General features: G+C 34.8%; 1 protein-coding gene across 1 annotated transcript in view; it reads left to right on the top strand.

Moving 5' to 3' along the window:
• LOC138691390 (uncharacterized) overlaps positions 1-18,953 on the top strand; it is a 1,027,639-nt gene that overhangs the window by 1,006,438 nt on the left and 2,248 nt on the right. Inside the window, exon 8 of the mRNA XM_069813303.1 lies at positions 15,937-16,168. Coding sequence (XP_069669404.1) covers positions 15,937-16,168 — 232 coding nt within the window. The remainder of the gene's footprint in view (positions 1-15,936; positions 16,169-18,953) is intronic.

Genomic DNA, 18,953 nt, shown 5'->3' with positions numbered 1-18,953 from the left:
TTAGTTTTTAAACTCTCTGGAACCTATTAATTTTCCATTTGTATACTACTTGTGTATTTCCTCTCACACGGTCGAAGATAATCTCTTTAAAAATAAACATAAATTACAATTTAAATATTTACCCAACATCAGTTCATTGAACTTGTTCTCCACTTCCGGGTCTAGGCATTCTTGCCTTTTCCGTCAGTCCATTGAAAAAAGTCGAGGTTTCATATTCATAAGTTTTCAAGTGTTCTTCTACGAAAGATGAGTACACGGCAAATAAAATCACTTCTTTTTGTCGACTATGTGGTAAAATAGCCTGCATAAAATCGAACGGGATAAATACTCAAATTATTTTTCTTCATCTACGAGTATAGTTTACTTGGGGTTTTGAATAAGACGTTCATCTGTAATTAAGGCAATAATTGGTGTAGACGAAGAAAAAACTCCAGAGGAAACCTTCATTCCAATGGTAAACGATTATGAAAAATTGGCAAGAAATCCTCCCACGTAAGAAGATATTGCAACAAGTTTTCCTGTTTCATTTCGTATGAAGAAATTTAAATTTGTAATTAAATAAATGTGATCAAATTTATGTGTATCATACTTTATTCTTTCCCTTGCTAGTTCGCGTTTACCATTAACAAAACACTGTCACACGTAACATATTAAAGAAAGGGACTTTATTAAGAAATGTATTAGCAAAATATATTCTTTATACTTCCTACTTTCTACCTAGAAACGTTGTAACATGAGTTCATTAACGCCCTTTATATGTCGTTGGTGAGACCGTGTGCAAGGAATTTATGGAACTGCGGCACTAAAAATTATACTGAAATACAAACAAGATAGGAAATTAAATTTTCTTGATTTATAAAACGCTAAACAGAAACCAGCACAAATAGTAGAAGAGCCACAAAAAACCTATGAGTCTAATGCGTGATAGGAAAGAGAGACAAAAACGATTACAAAGTCGACTTTTATTGTGAGAACACGATTCTATCCCTACACCTATGAAGATTTTATGGAAAGAACGATTTCAGAACATTTGTGTTCGTGACTCCGAATCGATCGTCCGCCATGGTGAGTGTTCTTCGCGGTAGACAGTGATGTTGAATTCTAGAATACTCGTAGATCTGCGTAAGAGGCACCAGAAACATCAGGTTCTTGTTTTCCTCACGGAGATATGACAACTCGTACCGATCTGTGAGATGTGACAGACCAACACCGGAGATATGGTCTATGGATTTCATAGCTGGAGAAGAATGTGTGACGGATGATGGAGCTGGCTCAGCTGAGCAGCATAATTGGGACGCAACTCATTCCATCACTGGTGTACAGAAAGCCTATTTAGATTTATGTACTTAGGGAGTCCTGTATCCTGCCTGATATACGTATCTAGACCTTTATACCTCTGTCTTAAAAATATGCAACATACTTATAATTGACTTACAAGCAAACATTCTGATGGCAGCAGATAAAAAAGTCAATTTTTTTCCTTCTACCATGTTAATAATATCAAAGAAGAACTTATACAAATTTCGGCCATTCGACCGCAATTACGAGGCTGTCCAGAAAGTGATTTTCCCTGGGGCCGTTTACATAAAAATATCACAATTGCATGGAAAGATTTATTGAAATAGATACAGCAATTGTTGCGCTATTTGTCAACATATTCCCCATTGGAACTGAGGCATTTGTCGAACCATGGGGTCAATTTTTTTATCCTTATGTACTAGAAGTCAGCCGCTTGGGATCGGAATCAGCGTTTGACAGCCGACTGCACCTCTCTGTCGATCGCATGATATCACAAATGTCTCAATTCCGGTGAGAAATACTGTATGTTTAAAAAAATAGCTCAACAATTGCTGTGTCTGTTCCAATAAATTTTTCAAATGAATTTTTATTTTATATTTTTATTTTTATTATTTTTTTTCGTTAACGGCCCCCTGGCGAACTTATTTTTTTACGGCCCTCGTAATTGCGGTCGAATGGCCAAAATTTGTACAAGTACTTCTTTGACATTAACATGGTAGAAGGAAAAAAAAAAATAACTTTTTTATCTGCCCCCATCAGAACGTTTGCTTGTTAGTCGGTCCTATCGGTTACGATCGGCAAAATTTTCACATACCTCTTTAAATAAAAATTGATGTGCAATGCATGAACTTCCACAATTATTATTATGATTATTATTATTATTATTATTATTATTATTATTATTATTAGTATTAGTATTATTATTATTAGGAACTTCTGATTTATTTTATACTTTTTTTTTGTTATGTAAGGTATTTCACAGTAACAAAATAATGTTATTTCCTTGGAAAGCAGCTTAGGACAAGTTTGTGTAGTGTCGCTCGCTATACATTATTTGCAAGCTTACAAGAAATGATATCGAAAAACCAGATAACGTGTACTGTAGCGATAGCACAGCGTTTCCGTGAAGAGCTGTAAGCTCGAGCATTAGGCTATAATCCGAAGCTCTTTGTGTGTACATGTTCTTGGTTTCGCCTCCAGGGTTAGACTGTGACGTCAGCAAACCTGAAAAAAATCCCTCCTTGCGTAGGAGCTTGCGGAGGAGATCCAAGGACCTTATGACTTACAATACCTGAGCTGTCAGTTTTCTTCAATTAATGGACAACAGCGACCGAAGAAATAATTCTTTCTTCCTTACACGTAGTACAGAGAAGTGCTACAAAATATAGTTATCAAAATTAGGTGGAAAATCAATTGTCTGTAGAAAGTAAGAAAATTTGCTGAAATTTCTAAACTAAATGATTACAACGTACAGGAAAAACATAGAAACTTCATAATACTGGACTTCAGAAAAAGATCAAAATATTTTTCTGAGTAATAGAAGAGAGGCAAAGGAATAAAAAATTCCCCTAACCATTTTGACACATCTTGTAGCGTTTTTATGCATTGTTAATGTTTAGCTTAAACAGTATATAATAGTATGTTGACCTCCCATGTTAACGAACTGAGAAAGAATGATTCATGCAAGGTCTTCATAAGGTAAAGGCCACTGTTTCTTTCTGTGGGCAGCCTAATCTTTCAGACGTTTAAATATTACATTCGCTTGAATAATATGCTAACTTTAAATATTAATATCACTACCAAATCGTTAGAGTAAGGATAAGGTTACAGAGGAATTTTCGATTTTCATTGATTTTATATAGGCCTATTACCTACCAAAATGTTAGCACTTACAGAATTTACCTTATATCCTACGAGTAGACTATATTAAAAATATATATAACAAAAAAGTGAGAAGTGAATAAATTATGAAATCTCTTAGATTGTGTGTTTGTCATTTTTGGGTTATGTAAGGATGGCTTTAAGAATTAAACAAAATAATACAAACGCAGGCAGGACTAGTACATCTTATCCAACAAGTGGATAATGGAAAATGAGAGGAAAATAATTAAAAGTAGGCGATCGCGCGTCCATACAAAGAAATTTGGAGATGAGAAGAAAAATATATGTGAGCTCCAGGCCTGTCTCACTTTGTCTTTCGCCATTCCGTTGAAGGAACTTAAGAGAATTCTGAAGGGGAAAAAACCAAAAATAGAGTTTAACCTAATACTTACCACATGAGGATATCCATAGGCCTATCACTTGTAAATATGAAATAAATATGCACCGGGGACCGAAATAAACCTATAATTAGCACCTTATAAGTTCTCTGCTATCTACCTCTACCTATTCCGTTCGTAGGGCGCTAAAATTAAAAAATCACAATGAAAACAGAAAAAATTGTAACGTGTAAAATCGTTCACTAATTCTGCAAGTGGATCGCCATTTTGTGTTTTTGATGTCGTGTAACTCATTAATTCATAGTTTTATGTCCAAAGACAGGTCTTTCACTGTAAACCCAGCATTTTCCAATCTTCCATATTTCCATCTTTCTCTTAGTCTTCGCAGAAGATCCATATATCTTAATGTTGTCTATCATCTCATATCTTTTTCTGACCGAATTTTTTTTCCTGTTCACCATTCCTTCCAGTGCATCTTTCAGTAGACAGTTTCTTCTTAGCCAGTGACATATCCAATTCCTTTTTCTTTTCCTGATCAGTTTCAGTATTATTCTTTCTTCATGCGGTCTTTGTAGCACAGCTTCATTTCTTATTCTGATTTCTTTCTGTCTGTCCATTTCACACGCTTCATTCTTCTCCTTATTCACATTTCAAATATTTCCAGTCGCTTCACTTCACTTCGTTATAATGTCAATGTTTCTGCCCCATAGAATGCTACACTTCACACAAGATACTTCACTAGTGTCTTTCTTACAAGCAAACATTCTGATAGGGGCAAATAAAAAAGTTAACTTTTTTCTTCCACCATGTTATTAATGTGAAAAGAAGTGCTTGTACAAATTTTGGGCACTCTAGCACAATTATGAGGCTGTCCAGAAAGTGATTTTCCTTCAGGCCGTTTACAGAAAAAAACACACTATATTAAAACAGATACAACAATTGTTGCGCTATCTGTCAACATATCCTTCACTGAAAATGAGACATTTATCATACCATGGGGTCAATTTTTGTATATTCTTGTGTCTTAGAAATCAGCCGCCTGGTATCGGAACCAGCTTTTGACAGCCGTCTGTACCTCTCTCGATCCCCTGATATGGCAAATGTCTCAATTTCGGTGGGGAATATGTTGAAAAATAGCTTAACAATTGCTTTGTGTGTTCCAATAATTTTTTCTAACGAAATTATGTGTTCTTTCTGTTAACGGCCTCTGGCGATCTTATTTTTTGCGGTCATCGTAATTGCGATCGAGTGGCCAAAATTTGTATAAGCACTTCTTTTGGAATTATTAAAATGTTGAAAGAAAAAAAAATAACTTTTTTATCTGTCCCCATCAGAATGCTTGCTCGTTAGTTTTTTTCTCTCTCTCAGAGATCCACATAATATACTCCTCTTTCTATTAAAGCTTCTTTTGTCATTTCTGGTCTCCTTTTTACTTCCTGGTAGGAGTTCGTGTTGCAACTTATAGTACACCCCAAGTATGTGAAGCAGCTCTACGGCCTCATTTTGAATTCGCACATTTACCTTCTTTATTTTTCTTCCGATAACCATGATCTTCGTCCTGTTTGCATTTCTCTTCATCCCACACTACTTACAGCTGTCATTTAGTTCCAGTAGTATATGCCTTGGTATCATATCCAACGCCATATTGTCAGCAAATCTTATACATTTCATTTTCCTTCCTGCTACCATCACTCTCCAGCGTTCTGAAAACTGTTCTTCATTAAATCCTCCAAGTAGGACTTACTTACTTACTTTACTTACTTACTTACTTACTGGCTTTTAAGGAACCCGAAAGTTCATTGCCGCCCTCACATAAGCCCGCCATTAGTCCCTATCCTGAGCAAGATTAATCCAGCTTCTATCATCATATCCCACCTCTCTCAAATCAATTTCAATATTATATTCTCATATACGTCTCGGCCTCCCTAAAGGTCTTTTTCCCTCCGGCCTCCCAACTAACACTCTATATGCATTTCTGGATTTGCCCATACGTGCTACATGCCCTGCCCATCTCAAACGTCTGGATTTATTGTTCCTAATTATGTCAGGGGAAGAATACAATGCGTGCAGCTCTGTGTTGTGTAACTTTCTCCATTCTCCTGTAACTTCATCCCTCTTAGCCCCAAATATTTTCCTAAGCACCTTATTCTCAAACACCCTTAACCTATGTTCCTCTCTCAAAGAGTCCAAGTTTCATAACCATAAAGAACAACCGATAATATAACTGTTTTATAAATTCTAACTTTCAAATTTTTTGACAACAGACTGGATGATAAAAGCTTCTCAACCGAATAGTAACAGCCATTTCCCATATTTATTCTGTGTTTAATTTCCTCCCTAGTATAATTTACATTTGTTACTGTTGTAGGCCTACGTATATTTTTAGTGGGTTATTTAACGACGCTGTATCAACTATTAGGCTATTTAGCGTCGATGAGATTGATGATAGCGAGATGGTATTTGGCGAGATGAGGCCGAGGATTCGCTATAGATTACCTGGCATTCACCTTACTGTTGGGGAAAACCTCAGAAAAAACCAACCAGGTAATCAGCCCAAGCGGGGATCGAACCCGCGCCCGAGCGCAACTTCAGACCGGCAGGCAAGCGCCTTAACCGACTGATCCACGCCGGTGGCGTCTACATATTGAATACGGTAGAAGATGAAGGGCATCTTTGTCGTATTCCTCTCTCTATTCCACTTCCCTCTGACATTTCTTCTATTATCCTGACTTTAACTCGTTTGATATAAAAACCCATTAATTTTTACAGAAAATACTATATCTTAATGTTTAACAACCTGGATGTGTTGACTCGTAAATACTAAATATTAACATAACCAGTCCGGTAGAAGAAACCATACACAGACAGACGGAGAGACAGACAGCTGGCTTACCGAAAATATTTTTCCTATTATTAGGAATATGCAGAATCTCGAAATCAGTTCTTTTGCGGATTTATCTTTAGATTTCTTACAACGAGAAATAATAAACGTTAGTTACATACGTCAAAGATGGAAATTTCAATATACATAGACACACAGACAAGGGTTTGATTATATATGAATATCTCATTCAAAAAGTGTGAGAGGTATTATTAAACTTTTTTCCACATCCACAGGAGAGTATTAACCAAGCTATGAATTTTACACGCACCGCTCATTGACTAACATGTTCTTAATTGATAGTAAACAAAAGATATAATTGTCGATTTTAATCAGTTCACTAAACACTGTAATCCATACAGCAATGCATCAGCTTAACAACAGAGTTTATACATAAAATAATGCATTATAACTACTTGTACATGGATACACAAAGTGGATGTTTCTATTTCCAATAATGAGTGACCTGTAAACCTCACCATTCTCTCAATCATACATGGATAGTTGTCTCTTCTTTCTCAACTACATTGTCATGTAGAACATGTTTGCATTCTAAACAAAACCCTCAAAAATATGTACATAATGGTGGTTCTCTATAGACGGATAGCTATGAAAAGTATCGAACAAATGGTTTAATCATCGTGACTTATAAAAGAGATACTTCTATGAAATGGTGCACAATTGTTTACAAGCTATTGTAATGTTATTTATCGAAATGTACGCCATCTGATTGGTTCCAAATGAATGAAAAATTAAAGGTGTATTAATCAAAGATTGTAATTGGAATAATTCCATCGCTGTTTAAAAAATGTACCTACACTATAGACTTTACAAAGTTTCGAAGACTGAATGTTTCAGTGAAAAATGGGTAAGGGGGGAAAAGGCAGCTCAATTGTTGACATTGTCGAAAATGACTAAATCCATATAATTGATCAGTAATAGTGAACACAAGATGGGGTGTTATTAATGAGCGATTAAAAACCTTAGGAGTTGTCCTATACAATAATACGAGTATCTGCATCCTCTATTTTTAAAGTAGCAGATCACACAATTTTGGATAAGAAGCGAAATGTTGAAATAACAGAAGAATTAAATAAGGAAAGATTATTCATTCATATTTTTCCGCCAAAGGCTAGGTCTTTCACTGCAAATTCATCATTGCAAAACGTTCCGCAGTCTACTGATAACCATGCTTCATTTATTTATGTATGTATTTATTTGTTTGTGTATTTATTTATTTACTGATTTATTTATTTATCTATCTATTTATCTACTTATCTACTTATCTATTTACCTAATCTATCTATCTATCTATCTATCTATCTATCTATCTATCTATCTATCTATCTATCTATCTATCTATCTATCTATCTATCTATCTATCTATCTATCTATCTATCTATCTATCTATCTATCTATCTATCTATCTATCTATCTATCTATCTATCTATCTATCCATCTATCCATCCATCCATCCATCCATCCATCCATCCATCCATCCATCCATCCATCCATCCATCCATCCATCCATCCATCCATCTATCTGTTTGTTCGTTTGTTAGTTCATTCGTTCATTTATTTATGTATGTATTTATTTATTTATTTATTTGCTAATAATTGGAACAAAATATAATATAAACAGATAATATTTTAGCTCACCTCTGAGAGAGTAGAACTCGTGCTCAGGGACGGCTTCCTGAATTTAAATTAAGAAGTAGGCTATATAATATAATTTGGTTTATGTCTCCTACATACTGTAACTCGTGGAAGAAAAAAAAGTTGCGAAAACCCTTGTATTCATGATAAAAATATGCATTGTGGCATATAATACAACAGTAATAAATGTATTTTATTCATGTATTTATTTTGCTAATAATTGTGACATAAAATATAATATAAACAGACAAAACTTTAGCTCACCCCTGAAAGAGTAGAATTCGTGTTCAGGGGCGGATTCCTAAATTTAAATTAAGAAGTATATAATACAATTTGTTTATGTCTACTACACAATAAGAATATATAAATTTAAATTTACAATTTTTCATTATGTATAAAATCCATACACAACTTTTTAAATTTAATATTATACCTATTAGAATTGACAAGATTAGGATATTTAAATACAAATTTGTTATATATTCTTGGGCTTAAAATACTGGTATGATTAAATACTGTAGCAATGTTGCATTTTGGTTCAAACTATCTTAAAGAATTCGTACCTTTTGTTTCATAACTATGAGAATACAATTCAAAGTAATTTCGATTTTTATATATGAATTTTATTAATACAATATAATAAATTTGTCTTATTTTAAGGACATTAAAGTCTAAAAACAATTTTTCAGATGGAAAATCAATAGATTTATGAAGACATATTTTAATTATTTTCTTCTGTAATAAATAAAGTGGATTAAAATTTTTGTTTTAATTAAGCTGTCCCATCCCATAATTTCATACATAATTACCGACTGAAATAAAGTTAAACATATTGCGAGTAATAAACTTATTGACAAGTAACTCTTCAATAAAGCAAAATAATATATTATTTTACGTAATTTATTACAAAGGTAATTAATGTGTTGGTTCCATTTTAAATGATTGTCGAAAATTATGCCTAGCAGGTTTAAACCTTATTGAGGGTGATGAACAAAGCTCGGAACTTGGGGACTTGAGCCTTTGCTCGTGGCTAAGCGACTGGACTTCCATGTCAACAACTCCCGCTTCCAGCACGGAGGTACAGTCAGGTCTGCTATAAAAGTAGTTTCTGGCTGTATCAACGTATTGATAGTATTATGGTAGGTTGAAACACGTAATTCTAAAGCATATGTATAATGAAAATAAACTCGAGAAATATATAAAATTTACTGTTCTACTCTATACATTTTATTACAGTGTATGACTACGTAAATTCGAAGATTTTCGAACCCATAACTTCTTCGCCTATTAGTTAAACATGATTTGAAACGAGAAAAACTTATTTCCACTTCACATGAAGTGACGGGAACAAACTTAAAAAACTGAATGTTTTCACTGTTACTGTTTTCTATTCGATTTTCAGTAGTTGCTAGCTATCTGAAAAAGATAAGTATTTCCCAAATTTTTCTCGAAAATAGTTTTCAATTTGTGTGTCACTACTAGGGCAGATCCCTCTACGACTTATTCCATGGCTGTGGACAAATTTTCCACCGATTTAAGGGACTTCAATGTCTTTCACCGTTTCCAACCTCTAGTTTATGTGTGGCACAACTTACAAAATATAAACTTTCCATTCGAAGAAAATAATGTATCTCCTCCGAAGTCCTCCACGAAATTCTGTACCTAAAATAAAAAAAAATGTATTTTCAAACTTCTAGGCCCATAATACCCATTCTAATAACACGTATTTTCTAATTTCTCAAACAGACCGTTTACCTGTAATTCTCTGAATGTCATTGGCTTCGACACGACACAGTTTCCTCGTCCGTCTTCCTGTCATTCGATGTGATCACTTTCTTAGTACACACGACTGTCCCTGAGCACTTGCAGCGTGAACATTGTGTACGTTGTACCTGTAACCTTACTCATGCACACGACACACAAGTCCCCAAGTTCCGAGCTTTAGTGATGAATTCTCGAGAACAATGAAACTCTTATAATGACTCTTTTCAAAAGAAAAGTACTCGTAAATTTGGGAGGGCTGTGTTTAAATATCCTGCATGTAAATGGAACTTGTCCCTGATAGAGAGGGCTTCAGGTATAATTTACAGACCGTTTCCCGCCCATGTCAAAATTTTAAGACATCCAATGTGCCTTCTTCAGTGTTCTAAATACGGGTGGGTTTGTCTACCATTCACTCGCATTGTATACCATACGTCAGTGCTGGATTCTAGCCATGTGAAGAATCCCATTTCGAAAGGCCTGTGTTTTTTACTCTTGATGGTAAGATGAAAGGTGAGATTGATGGCTGGCAGCGAGATATGAGCAGTAACGTTTGCCTAGAGTCTCTCTTCCAATCACAACGTTTTTTTCACGTGCCGCAAATCAACAACATAGGCCCCTGTTTCACTCGGAAAACAATCATACTAAGGATTTATCGCTCTCTAAAAAATCCTTCTCGGCCTTATTTGAACCCGGAAACCTCAGAAATAATAATCCAATAGGAAGGAAGCAAATCACCGCATATCTATAATCACAGTACCACTTGACGCTGTGCAGATTCATGGAGGATTTCAGTTTGATTTATGTACTAGACTCATTATGCGTATTTTATAGTCCAAACTCCTATGCAAAAAATAAAATGTCCCTTCTGAATGTAGATTACAGTTTCATTTCCATTTTTCAATACAGAGATTGTAATCTTATTTATTGTTTCAATGCCTTATTTGAGTAAAACTTTCTGTAAAAAAAACTCAATATCCGTTTCAATATTAATATTGGAAAAATCACTCTTTGTTATGGAATTTATTTCCATATAGAAACTGGTATCGATACTGTGTACACTGAGCAATGTGAATTTAAATCGCGGTTTTGACTACGCGTCAGCTTTTCCATTATGCGTGAGTGGCACAATGTACGGTCATCCCCCTGCATGAAGGACAGCACGGTGTCCATATATGAGGTTTCAGCGAAACACTGTGTAGCTTTATTTAACTTACAGTCAACCCTAAAATTGTTTTTAAATACTTCTATATTACGGGGTGAGTAAAAAGTATGGAACAATGCTTGTAACTTTCTTATTTCTAATTTTATGAAGAAACTATTTATACAAAAGTTCTAGGATATCAAAGAAGGAATATTTTGAACATGTTTTCAAGTACTACACTTTTCATTTATAAAGGATGTGCCAATGAGTGTGTTTTTTTTAATGGCACCATGTACTTATTTCCCTATTTTTGGATTCTTCAGGACTCAGTACGTACAATAGTAATATACGTTACAAGAGCGGTATGTTGACGTTTTCATGGTCGAGGAAAAGATTGAAAAAGCGAAACGTAGTTGAGCTTTTTTCATTTCCGAGAACATGAAAACAAACATACCGCTCGTGTATCGTACATTATTTTGTGCGAAGATCGTTTATTGCATACCTGAAAGACGAATTTCTAATTAGTTGCAATAAATCTCCATGTTGGTTTCTGTTTAATGGCGGCAACTTCGGAAAACCAAAATATCTTTCTTCAACATTGTTGCTATAAAATGTTTTCTGTGTTTACTATACTCCAGCAGGCCGTGATATACGTCTGTCTTTTTTTTTTCCCCAGTCTATAAATGCGAACTTAAAACAAACGGTAAGGTTATGTAATGATTTATTTTTCATTTTAATATTTTAACAATATTATTTATATAACATATTGCAGTAATAACATCGGCATCTGGAATGTTATTGATTTTTTCTCGGCTTCCTTAATGTTACTTGTATCAGGAATGCAATAAGTTTCGTGGAGTAGTAGACTTTATTTAATTTTTTGCAAATATTTGAAAACAATAATTAACATTGCAATTTAGGTGAAATTGCAGTGGTAAGTTTCCAATTTATAATTATTACTATGTTAAACGTCTCTAAAAATAATATGTTAAAAGCATAAAGCAGTAAAATGAATGTCACGCTTAAGCGGTAAGAAGAGGGAAATTGTTATGTGTGTTACGTTGGGAATACTGAATGTGGTATTTCACACTTACCGCGTATTGGTTCTGTGCGGAAAACAAGCAAATACGCACGATCTCGCACAAAATCATTTAAACATTAAAGTGATTCATCACATGGTAATGCAGAATTCCTGCACAGAGATATCATATGTACTTCGGTACATCACAATAATATGATATGCGTAAATAATTGCTTAATGATTTAAGACGGCGCTCATTCCGTCGGATCCCGGCCACTTAGTCATTCGTAATGAGTGCAACTCTGTACATAGTGTGTTGGACATTGTGCCACTGTCACACATCTGTGACACAGTGCATGAGGGTTGGCCACTAAAGGGAAACCGAGAGGTGGAACTTAAACTGAGAGGATTCAATCCGACATCGAAACTGGAATCCGGTGTGGCTTAATGGATAAAACGTCAGCACGTAGAGCTGAAAACTCGGGTTCGAGTCCCGGTCCGGAGAGAATTTTTCTCCTCTCCACCCACCCTTCATCATATGGTAATGCAGAGTTCCTGCACGGAAATAACATATGTACTTCGGTACATCACCAATAACATGAAAGAATGCAGCCTACTCTCTGTGACGGAGATTGTCCATGATCTGAATGATTATAGTCGACGTATATTTCTTATGTTGTATAAACAGACTATCAATTTCTTGGCTCTTCCTTTCAGTTATTATTGAGCAAGATCCACATCTTGAGTTCAAAAGATATATAGACCTCATATAGAGTCCTCCGTATATGACGTCACGGGACATACAGAAACATTGTCTCCCATATTGCGACTCTCTAACTTGCCTCAGTTCAAACGCATTTGTCGGACGTTGCATGAGTGCAGTCTACCTCATTCGATTGTAGGCTACTGAATAAATTACTCTTTGGTGCATGGTGCCTAATGCAATGCAAATTGTTTTATTTTATAATTGTTTGAGAACGCTGACGGGATTATTCATTCGTGCATAGTGTAGTGTAAGCTGTTGTTTTTCTTTCTAATTGTTCTATAATGGTGTATATCACATTGCAACGAGTTCTTGTACTTTTAAGTTATGTAAAACTTGAAAGAAAATGTACAAATCGAGTATTTCAGAACAATCTTCGGAGATGTCAAAAATTTATTGATGCAGAAGAAGGGCACATAAAACATCTCTTGTGACACAATTAAGATGCTTTTGTATTCATTTTTAAGTTGTCTGTTAACATTTTCCCCGCTAAACAGGTTTCATAAACTAAAGTACGGTAAATACCGTAGAGACGGCAGTCAATTTCGCGGTAACTGTGCGAGGCGTACAACAGAAAATTTCGCTGAACCCGTGGTGTGAGGGAAGCGTCATATATACAGGACCCTGTATGTGGCCCATAACTTGATTATGAGCCTATAAATTAAATATTGACATAAGAATGCTTTTAGAATTTACTTCTTCGGTCCTTATCTTTTGAAGATGAATATGAATCAAGGTTGTACATTAGCGAGTTTGTTGTTTTGCGAAGCCTTTTGATAAAATGTAATTGTAATTTTTCTAATTATGATAAAGACGGCTCTGTTTCGAGGTCTTCATGTAGTTAAATTATCCTTGTATGCCAGCCACTTCCGTAAATTATATGTGGAATATTGTTTAGGAAGACTTGGAAATTTTTCTATAGTAATGTCACAAGAGGTCTGAGATTTGCCTATAAATCCACGAGCGAAGCGATTGGATTTATTTGGGAAATCTCATATCTCGAGTAACATTTATTAGGACTATTCCGTGAATAACATAAAAATTTAAATAATATATCCCTAAAATTCGCTCACAAAATGTTAATAATTGTATATTTATGAATACTTAACCTAATGAGGACATTGTGAAGTCGAAATAGATGAATAACGATTCCTGCAATAAAGAAATTGAATGTTATTCAGTAATGCCAATTGAGAAAAGCGAAATACAGATTTAAAATGTTAATTACATGTACTGTGCTTTTCTGTTTTATTATAATAGAAATACGTTTTTATTATCTGCTGAAATCATAATTTAATTTAAACATTTTATAGTATAATTGCAAATAACCTGATTAATACGTTAATTAAATGAACAATTGTTATGAAGGACTGTCATTTTCTTTAGATACAATGGACATGGAATTAGAAGATGAAGATGTGGATGTGGAAGTAGGATTTCGCACTTTATTTAGTACAATGGATTCATGGTTCATCGATTTACGTGGAAACAGTTGGCGACACTGACTAAACAAAAGAACGACCATGCAATAAATTGATAGTGATAAATCGAGCTGCAGATATTATCGCGATGTACGACTGTGACTGGTTGGAATTCAAAATTTCATTACACTTCATTGGCCGAAAATGGAATGACGTCATATAAACAAAATAGTCATTGTAACTTTTGGTATAAATACACATGCTGGAGCTGCATAGAGTAGAGCAGATGGAATGAGGGTTTTGTAGATCTATGTGTACTTTTGCTTTGCAATTCAGAACCGAAGATTTGATAAGTGGTAGTGAATGAAGCTTTCTATAAACTTCTGTTATTTTATTATTTATGTGTGGTAAACCATAACTGTTGATGATGTCCGTGGAATTTCAGTTTGTATCAGGAGAAAATAAATATGTAATTAAACATTATGCTAGATTAAAAGAAATCTAATGTATCTATACATTAATGTGAACTTGATCTTCTCTGTCTATCACTGCGTAGTGATATATTAGTGTGGCTCTTGGCTTCGATAGATAATAATACCGGAGAAAACCACGCTGTTAGATACAGTGATTATATGAGATCTCAGTCTTCCAAGCCAACCAAGTCGCTGGAAGCTGGCACATCCACATATGTCACATTCATAGCATTAACAGACCTCGATGGACTGGGGACCTGGTCATCATTATGGCACATGACATGCAGATAATTATAGACCCATTACACTGGCATTTGCCTAGATTCGCCTGCAGTTGATACCGTGATCCAATGATCCAGGATTCGCAACTCAACATTCAAACTGATAAGCTTGTTATATACTGAACTAATTAATCTTTTCGCTGTGTTATATACCTAACGTTTTTTCGTACTCTCGTTTAAGACATATCATTTGTCTACGAAACGAGGTTAAAATGCTATCCTTTTTTGCAGTAGCAGAAGGACGGGGCAAAATGGCATATTTACATAGAAATGCACAATGTAACTATTCTTCAAAAAAATTAGACCAATTGTTCTGTTTCGAGAAACAAATTAATGTAGACTTTCAAAAGTCTTCCGAAATGTATTTTTTCTTTTGGTCGTTATCCATAAGTATTAGAAGTACGGTAATTTTTATTCATTTATACAAAATATGTTAATAATTTTGGTAGTTTATTAGTTTTATCTAGAAGTTGACTATGGGGACATTTTCCTAGCACGTGTGGGAAGATTTCGTACTCATTCCAATGTATAAAACGGCTGGTGCTAGTAGAACGTCCAGGGAGAGCGCCATTCGCTGCTCGGTAAGTCTTGTTTCGTTCGAACCCAGTTGTTGGCTGAAGGTACTTGAGAAAAGAGTTCCACTCGGCTAACTTATAGCTTCCAAAGTTTCATTTATATTTTATTGTAATATTGCTTCCCATGATGTGCGTAAGAGGGATAGACCTTGATACTCATAGCAGGAGTATAGCGTGCTATTGGGGTATCACTCGAAAGCTGCAGAATTTTTTTGACAGCATTTCGTATCATTCTGTCACTAATAATCGTAACAAGTTACCTCTTTTGATTATTTAGGTTGTAACCTCTCTCATATTTCCCCTAAGGATTTTGACAATAAAATGGCTAAATATCAGTAACTCATAAATACTACTAAAAAAACTCTGAATCGTACCAACATTATTTTATGGTTCTGAGACATTTACAACATATTAAAAATACAAAACATAACTACAATTCTAGATACATACAGAAGAAGTTGGTACGACCATATGATCAGAATGCCTCCAGAAATAATACCAAAAAATATCCTAAACTACACACCAAGAGGAAGGAGAAACATCGGCAGACTGAAGAAGCGTTGGAGGGACCAGCTGAATCCAGGAGACGGAACAGGCCCAACGGCCTAAACCGAAGAGCATTTGATGATGATGATGATGATGATGATGATGATGATGACGACGATGACTGTCACGTTTATTTATAAACTTTTTGATATGAGGGGTGTCATAGCAAAGTCAGCAATCTCAATTTTATGATTTTTTTTTGTTGCAATGTGTTCTCTATAAGCATTTATTTCTATAAGATGAACCATTTGCAGCAGAACCAGCAGGATCGTATCTAAAAAGCTAACTAAAAATTGGTTCCACTGCATATACAACAAACTCCTCCTTACAATTCACAGCAATGACAACAATCTCCAGTTCAGCCAATAGGAAGCCAGATTGATGTCATGTGACATATTATTAGTACACTGCTGAGTATCTCTCTTCTTTGTTTATTAAAATAATTAATATTTATGGAACAAATTTCAATTAAAGTGTCACCAACGAAATCCAGGAGGAAGATATCAAATCCAAAGAAACGGTAACGTTCATTGGCAAAAGAATTAAGATAGAGTATTAAGATTCCTTCTACGTACTTTTTAGTAATTCAAAAGCATAAATTTACTTTGGTATCTTCGAAAAAATAATAACTGTAATCAATCCACCATCACATTTGCTAATGAAGTATTTTGTTTGAAAAGTCTTCTTGTCATAAGATTTTTTTTAAACATCTGAGTTCATTCTATTGATTATGTTTATTGAAAAATAATTTACACATAATTTTGTCTTATATTTTTTTCTTAAATCTGTTCTCTTGAACAATGTTTGATGTGACATTAATAGATGTTTTGTAAATGTTAATTTTTTTTTAATTGAATGATAATTAAATACATAAGTGGCTATAATATTTGAATTTATTACTTTTGTGTTTGTAACTATTGTAAAGTCAGGGAGTTCATACTGTACATTTGAAACAAAATCAGCAATCTCCAAAATCTACCACAACAACGTCAACAATCACCAACTATTTGTTGCAAAAAAACGCAAACTCCAATTTAAATATCTAAATATCAACATAACCATGCATTCTAGAAAAGTATAACCTTAGATTTAAATTCAAGAAACTGTAACCTTATTTATTTTTAGTGGGTTATTTTACAACGCTTTATTTAGCGTCTGAATGAGATGAAGATGATAATGCCGGTGAAATGAGTCCGGGATCCAGCACCGAAAGTTACCCAGCATTTGCTCATATTGGGTTGAGGGAAACAGGTAACTTTCCCCAACCGGAAATCGAACCCGGATCACTTGGTTTTGCGGTCAGACACGCTAACCGTTACTCCACAGGTGCGGACTTCTAACCTTATTTGTTGCACACTAGTTCTAATCATATAATGATTGTAATATACAGAAATAGTTTTTTGGCTTTTTCTCGAAACTTGCTTTTATGGCGATTGCTGACTATGCTATGACACCCCACATAATATGTTCAAGACCAGCAATTTCTAAAGAATACATTAGCGCAGGGCCTATGAACTGGTTTACAACTGTTAATATCTGTTGAGGTAGTAATAGTGTCAAAATTCTTCTGTAATTTTTTCCAAATTTCTCTTCAATTGCAAATCAAAGTCTTGTTTGAACATAGCGCCTAGATATTTAATTTCTTCATCGGTTGAAATGCTGAAAATTGTTACGCTAACGGTGTTTACTGTTTACCGTCCACGAAAAAAAAAAAAAAATATATATATATATATTTCTTTTTTCTAGTCACATAAATTATGTAAAATGTTGGCTATCTAAATACTGTCGCCGGTAAAGAGAATATGTAAATACTATATTTCAGACCTAACTTGCTGTGATGGTAAACATAGCAATTGCTGAAGATGGGAGGAGGCACGCTTTGACACTTACCGAGGTCGGCTACTCAGGTTCTCTGGGTGAGAGTTGTACGATACAATCAGACCGACTGAAATCGCTTCCATTCATTTTCTGTATTACACAAGCCGAGGACGGCGATCGATGTGACGTCATAGAGCAAGGTCTTACTGACACCACAGACACAAAAGTCCACATGGTGCGAAAAAATCATATTAACCGGTTTACGGAAGGATTATGGACTCGGAATAACGGGCTAGTTGCAGTATTTCATTTAAAGTGCTTCTTTGTGACGTTTCGAACAGTCGAGAGCATTTGTACGACCAGGCAAAAATGGGGTTTATTGCGCGTTAATGTTTTCCATCACTGTGGCAATCAGAAGATAAGCTCGGCAGGCCGGAGCTAAACTTTCTCGTGAGGCCAAGATGAGAAAAAGACGAGAGTTGCGTGCCAAAATAGAGATGTTATTCTCTGAAGTTTTTTACATGCTGCCTTCGTGGATTCGGGCGCTTAAAGCAGGAAAAAAAGAAAGTCTCAAGCTTTTGTGTACGTGTTCACTACATTTCGCATTCAGATGTTCTGCTGTTATTCTGTAGAACTTATAAGTAAAAAACTAACGCTTCTGTGCTCACGTTCGCAGTATTTCACGATCTGCTTCAATTTAAATTTCGTGCAGTTTGTTGTGATGCAGAATATTGAGCATGGAAATGGTGGGCCATCTCATGAATTATAGCTTTACAAAGGATCTGTTGTCTGAATGAATCTTTCGCTTTTGATCGTAAACTTCCAACACCGCGTGCCTCCCTACAAGAATGCCAAGATTAATCTTTTAAATTAGTTATAAATCATGTCTTGATTAAATTTTACAAAACAAAGCCATATCCAAATGTCTGAAAACGGATTGTGAATAGTAACTCAAAAACATAGAACATAAGCAAACAAGATTAAAATTTTAAGAACAGCAAAACATTGCACAATAATAGTTACCGGTAAGAGTTCAAAGTGGAAATGTGGGATGCAACTTACAATTTAATGTCTCTGATAAAATAGTAAATGGAA

This window comes from Periplaneta americana, chromosome 16, assembly GCF_040183065.1.
Source record: "Periplaneta americana isolate PAMFEO1 chromosome 16, P.americana_PAMFEO1_priV1, whole genome shotgun sequence".
NCBI lineage: Eukaryota > Metazoa > Arthropoda > Insecta > Blattodea > Blattidae > Periplaneta > Periplaneta americana.
This window is presented reverse-complemented; position numbering and strand designations above follow the sequence as displayed.